The sequence below is a fragment of the Tiliqua scincoides genome, chromosome 4 (genome assembly GCF_035046505.1).
Source record: "Tiliqua scincoides isolate rTilSci1 chromosome 4, rTilSci1.hap2, whole genome shotgun sequence".
In the NCBI taxonomy this organism is placed as follows: Eukaryota; Metazoa; Chordata; class Lepidosauria; order Squamata; family Scincidae; genus Tiliqua; species Tiliqua scincoides.
This window is the reverse complement of record NC_089824.1, coordinates 135234371-135240862: the sequence shown is the minus strand read 5'-3', so window position 1 is coordinate 135240862 and position 6492 is coordinate 135234371. Positions and strand designations below refer to the sequence as shown.

The following is a 6492-nucleotide window of genomic DNA, read 5'->3' as shown; positions in this document are numbered from 1 at the left end:
AAGGCGTTTGACACGGTCCCTCACCAAAGGCTACTGAAAAAACTCCACAGTCAGGGAATTAGAGGACAGGTCCTCTCGTGGATTGAGAACTGGTTGGAGGCCAGGAAGCAGCGAGTGGGTGTCAATGGGCAATTTTCACAATGGAGAGAGGTGAAAAGTGGTGTGCCCCAAGGATCTGTCCTGGGACCGGTGCTTTTCAACCTCTTCATAAATGACCTGGAGACAGGGTTGAGCAGTGAAGTGGCTAAGTTTGCAGACGACACCAAACTTTTCCGAGTGGTAAAGACCAGAAGTGATTGTGAGGAGCTCCAGAAGGATCTCTCCAGACTGGCAGAATGGGCAGCAAAATGGCAGATGCGCTTCAATGTCAGTAAGTGTAAAGTCATGCACATTGGGGCAAAAAATCAAAACTTTAGATATAGGCTGATGGGTTCTGAGCTGTCTGTGACAGATCAGGAGAGAGATCTTGGGGTGGTGGTGGACAGGTCGATGAAAGTGTCGACCCAATGTGCGGCGGCAGTGAAGAAGGCCAATTCTATGCTTGGGATCATTAGGAAGGGTATTGAGAACAAAACGGCTAATATTATAATGCCGTTGTACAAATCGATGGTAAGGCCACACCTGGAGTATTGTGTCCAGTTCTGGTCGCCGCATCTCAAAAAAGACATAGTGGAAATGGAAAAGGTGCAAAAGAGAGCGACTAAGCTGATTACGGGGCTGGGGCACCTTCCTTATGAGGAAAGGCTACGGCGTTTGGGCCTCTTCAGCCTAGAAAAGAGACGCTTGAGGGGGGACATGATTGAGACATACAAAATTATGCAGGGGATGGACAGAGTGGATAGGGAGATGCTCTTTACACTCTCACATAATACCAGAACCAGGGGACATCCACTAAAATTGAGTGTTGGGCGGGTTAGGACAGACAAAAGAAAATATTTCTTTACTCAGCGCGTGGTCAGTCTGTGGAACTCCTTGCCACAGGATGTGGTGCTGGCGTCTAGCCTAGATGCCTTTAAAAGGGGATTGGACAAGTTTCTGGAAGAAAAATCCATTATGGGGTACAAGCCATGATGTGTATGCGCAACCTCCTGATTTTAGGAATGGGTTAAGTCAGAATGCCAGATGTAGGGGAGAGCACCAGGACGAGGTCTCTTGTTATCTGGTGTGCTCCCTGGGGCATTTGGTGGGCCGCTGTGAGATACAGGAAGCTGGACTAGATGGGCCTATGGCCTGATCCAGTGGGGCTGTTCTTATGTTCTTATGTTCTTATGGATGCCGCAGCAGTGGTGGCTGCTGAATCCTAGCTGCTTTCCTGGACCCTGTATTTACAGGCCTTTGAAAGCAAATTGATTGTAACACACACACAGTATTCTTGAAGATCAACAGTGGTAGCTTAAGCATATAATTTGATGTTTTTCCATCAGTAAGGGAACCAATATCCCCTTAATCAGAAGAGACCTCTGCAGTTGACTCCCTCTGCAGGATGCAGCCGTAGCCATTTTGGCATCACTGGCCTGGCAGAGGAAACCATAGGATTGGGCTGAAAATTGTAGAACATAGGGAGATCACATACTAAGGATAATTTTGCTCTGAGTATCTCTAAATATTAAGCAGGAACTTTAGTGTGAATGATAATAGATTATTATTATTAACAGTATTTATATACCGCTTTTCAACTAAAGTTCACAAAGCGGTTTACAGAGAAAAATCAAATAACTAAATGGCTCCCTGTCCCAAAAGGGCTCACAATCTAAAAAGATGCAAAAGAATACCAGATGTCCTGTTACCCTAGCTACTCCCATCTCCTAGACATAGGTGAGTACTAGCAACTATGTACATGCCATAGTAAGAAAGAATGTGCATTTCAAGAAACACATCAGTTGAAGCAACTATAATTTACCCTTGAAGATTTTTCCTTTTTATTTGCTTCACTGTGCCTGGAATGAACTAAGGATTTACACATGGAGCAAATAATTCCTGGAGTGCCTAAATACATAAATACTAGTTGTCATTTCCTGGCCACACTAGATACAATAAATCACAGAAATATTAATGTTGTAGTTGGTGCATTTGCCAGATCTTTGTTTCATTTTTTGCTTCAAAAAGTACGTATCTTGCCTTCCTCTGGGACTGTACAATCATAAAATGGCAAAGCATGCACCTGCTAAAATATCTGAAAGCAAAGGATTTTTAAGGAAGTTCATATAGCCAAGGTAACTAAAGTAACTTGTTTACTCTTCCTGTCAATTTGTTCTTAACTTCCCCTGGCCTGAATGGTTGGATATAGCCATAAATTACTGTACTGTATATTCCTCCTTTCGTTCTGTTCATGTACTACTTTGCAATTGCAACAGAATATCCTAGGTGGCATCAAAGATCATTTCGTGGGATAAACTATTCCAGAAGCTACCACTCTGATTGCCTTCACAATCTGAGGCACATACATCACGTTGGCATCCTTCAGTCTCGGAAGACTATGGTATTGCGCTCTGAATAGTGGTTCTGGAACAGTGTCCTCTCCAGTGCGTGAAGCCTGGGTAAAGTAGATATGGAGGATAGACTGTTATCCATGCAGCAAATCCACCCTCTCCACGTTGCTGGAATGGTCCAATGGAAAGGCAGAAGCCAATACGGTTGGTTCCAGCGGCGTCGCAGGAGTTGCCAGAACATGACTGTGTTCAGCCATGAACTGCCTCAGGGACTCCGGCTCCTGATTTTGCCTCGAGGTTGACTCCTGAAGCCTTTTCCATAACTGGATGTAGGCACAAGGCAGTGGAGGTTTGGGATCAGAGTTTTCCTTCTCTCAGATGAGCTGCCTTCCCAGGCTAATGAATCCCATCTACCCGTGGGTAGAGGCACTTACAACTGACTACTTAAGTGCACACTCCTATGCGCACTTACCTGGGAGTAAGCCCCATGAAACGCAATGGGAATTCTAGTATGACTAAACATGCATGATGACTACCCTGTAAAACAGTCCTATAAAATCTGCAGCATATATGTCTAGTCTTCCCATTCTGTGAAGTTATATAGAACTATCTGAGCTGCTGAATTCTACATGATCGCTGCCTTTCACTCTTATAATTGTGACAACACTGCTAGGGTGCTATGGGTTTCTGTGAACTTGCATCTCTGCGTATATAATCATGTGTGCTCTGCTCTCTGTGTCCCCGTCACATGTGTATCCCTAATCAGCTCTCTATGGGCCCAATCCTATTCAATTTTACAGCACCAGTGCAGCTGTGTCAATGGGAAGTGCCCTGCATCCTTTGGTGGGGAGGCAGTCACAAAAGCCTCCTCAAAGAATAGGAACATTTGTTCTCTTACATCGGGGCTGCACCGGTGCTGGAAAGTTGGATAGGATGGGGCCCTGAGCTGTATGTCCTTCCTCTTGAGGTTCTGGGTCTTATCTAAGGTAACTAGTTACAAAGGTGCCCTATCCTATCCAATTTTCCAGCACTGGTGCAGCTGCAATGCCGCCCTGAGGCAAGGGAACAAATGTTCCCTTACCTTGTGGAGTTCTCCATATCTACCCTCCCACCACAGGATGCAGTGCACCCCCTATTGGCACAGCTACACCAGAGCTGGAAACGATAGGATTTGGCCCATAGTGCCTCTACCTTTAACCCAGTGGTTCCCAAACGTTTTTGCACCAGGACCCACTATTTAAAACAACACTCTATCGCAGCCATTTTCAACCACTGTGCCATGGCACACTGGTGTGCCACGAATGGTCAGCAGGTGTGAGGTGAGAGTTTGGGGAGGGTCATTTATTAGTAGGGGCCATTGGGGTTTGAGCCCTCTGCCAGCAGCATGGTGTGCCTTGTCAGTTGTCAAAAAATGGATGGTGTGCCTTGACAATTTTAGTGCCTTTTCAGGCTGCAATTCTAACCACAATTTCCTGAGAGTAAGCCCCATTGAACAAAATAGGACTTACTTCTGAGTAGACCTGGTTAGGATTGTGCCCTCAGTGTGCCATGCAATGAAAAAGGTTGAAAATCACTGTGGTGGTCCTGTGTGCCCCCTGAGGGCCCAATCCTATCCAATTTTCCAGTGCCGGTGCAGCTGTGCCAACAGGGCATACGTTGCATCTTGTGGTGGGGAGGCAGTCACAGGGCCCTCCTCAAGGTATGGGAATGTTTGTTCCCTTACCTTGGGGCTGCACTGTGGCTATATTGGTGCTGGAAAGTTGGATAGGATTGGGCCCTGAGGCATCTGGTGGGGACACCTGTGAGATGCAGGAGCCTGGACTGGATGGGCCCCCTCTGGCCTGCTGCAGCAGTGGGTCTCCCTTGATGCTCTTGGTCCTCTGAACAGCCAAGAGCAGAGCCACCCCCACTGTTCTTGCAGGAAGTGGAAGTGCTCTGGAAGCCCCCTCCTCACAGAGTGGAAGTGCTTGCAGGGTAATTAGCAGCTACAGCATCAGATTTTTGAACAGCCTCAGGGCTTGAGGCAATGAGTTATGTGATCTTTCCATCACCCTCTGGCGACCCACCAGTGGGTCCCGACCCACAGTTTGGGAAAGCCATTGCATAACAGAGGAAATGTTGGCAGGTCAGCCCCACATGGAAGGGCTCAAAAAGCTGCAGCTGCCAACATTCCCTCTGCTATGCAATGGTTAAAGGCACAGGCACTCTGTCCCCCTTTGCAGCTGGTCCCCCGGATCTTATCCCTCCCTCCCCCCAGTGCTTTTCTCTTCCACCAAACACAACTGCAGACACCACCCTCTGGCGTGCAATACAAGCATGGTAAACAAGGCGGAGGCGGGACTTACAGCTGTAGAGAGATAACGAGTCCCCATTGGTGAAGCTGTCTTTTCCCGTCCAATGGGAAGAAAGGATGGGCATTTTCCAGGCACCCGCCGCAACTAAGGAGAACAGGAAATCGCCTGTCAGTTTGAGAGTTTTGAGACGCTCCCTACGTAGCCTGTGTGAGGGGCAGCGAGGGGCTTCTTGAGTACGCGTTGTGAATACCCCTGCCCGTTACAGTTAGGGACCGTCTGCCAATCGCAATTCGCAGGACGAACGTGAAGGCTGGGCGCCTGAAAGGTCCTTCCCTGCGCGAGTGGGTCCTGGTCCATGGCGCGCTGTGGCGGGGATGTTGCCTCCAGAGGCCCAGGTGGGACCAGGGGAGGCGGAGGGAGGGCCGCTGCGGAGAAGAGGAGGCTGAAGGAGGCGGTGGCCGAGCAGCTCAGGCAGGACATGATCAGGTAAGAGCAGCAGACTGGCGTTGCGTGCAGGGCGACCTCTGCAGGCGGAGTCGTGCACTGCACTTGGTTCTGCTCCCCCTTGCAACCAACACAGGCAGACCTCCCCTTGCGTGTTCATACCTGGGGGCACCGTGTGAACGGTCTGCTTTTCTTAACACGTGTCCTCCCTTATGAGGAAAGGCTACAGTATTTGGGGTTCTTCAGCCTAGAAAAAGGGGTGCCTAGAAAAAGGGGTGCCTAACACAAAATTATGCAGGGGATGGATAAAGTGGATGGGGGGGAGCTCTTTTCCCCCTCACACAACACCATAACTAGGGGGCATCCATTACAACTGAGTGTCAGGAGAGTTAGGACAGACAAAAGAAAATATTTCTTTTCCCAGCACGTCATTAGTCTGTGGAACTCCTTGCCACATGATGTGAGGATGGCGACTGGCCTGGGTGCCTTTAAAAGGGGATCGGACAGATTTCTGGAGGAAAACTCCATCCCAGGTTACAAGCCATGATGGGTATCTGTAATCTCTTTATTTTAGAAGTAGGCTACCTCCGGTGCAAGGGAGTGCGGCACCGGGATGCAGGTCTCTTGTCTTGTGTGCTCCCTGAGGGACCAATCCTATCCAGCTTTTCAGCACTGGTGCAGCCGCAATGCAGCCCCAAGGTAAGGGAACGAACATTCCCTTATCTTGAGGAGGCCTCTGTGATTGCTTCCCCACCACAGAATGCAGTGCATGCCCTATTGGCACAGCTGCACCAGCACTGGAAAATTGGATAGGACTGGGCCCTGAGGCATCTGGTGGGCCACTGTGAGATACAGGAAGCTGGACTAGATGGGCCTCTAGAAAGGTGGGTCATAAGAACATATGAAAAGCCCTGCTGAATCAGTCCAAACACCCAGGCACCCGAGGCAGTAATGAGGTAAAAGTACAAGTTATATTAATGGTTAAAAAAAAACAAAACTTTTTATAAAATACAGAACAAGTTATAGGCTGTAAGTTATAGTTAGGCTTTTTGTTGTTGTTAAAAATGCATAGAAATACACCACCACCTTTTAGTATTAAAATATCCGAATACAAACATAAAACACAGCATTTTGGAGTTTAAGATACTTTCCAAAAATTAAAACATTACTTTTGCTGTTAGAAATAATACTGTGGCTGCATCTGCTGACGCTATATCACCTACCTACTATAGCGTTCTCATCATAGTGTCCTCACTATAGTGTCCTCTGCCATACAACTTCACACTTTCCATCTATTCAAATTATCACTGGAAGTAACTAGCAAT

The 6492-nt window shown here is 47.8% G+C and overlaps 1 protein-coding gene across 1 annotated transcript in view; it reads left to right on the top strand.

The window, feature by feature from the left end:
• The first annotated feature begins 5067 nt into the window (after window positions 1–5067).
• BTBD8 (BTB domain containing 8) overlaps window positions 5068–6492 on the top strand; it is a 48040-nt gene continuing 46615 nt past the window's right edge. Inside the window, exon 1 of the mRNA XM_066624090.1 lies at window positions 5068–5209. Within this exon, the coding sequence (XP_066480187.1) occupies window positions 5079–5209 (131 nt within the window). The 5' untranslated portion in view covers window positions 5068–5078. The remainder of the gene's footprint in view (window positions 5210–6492) is intronic.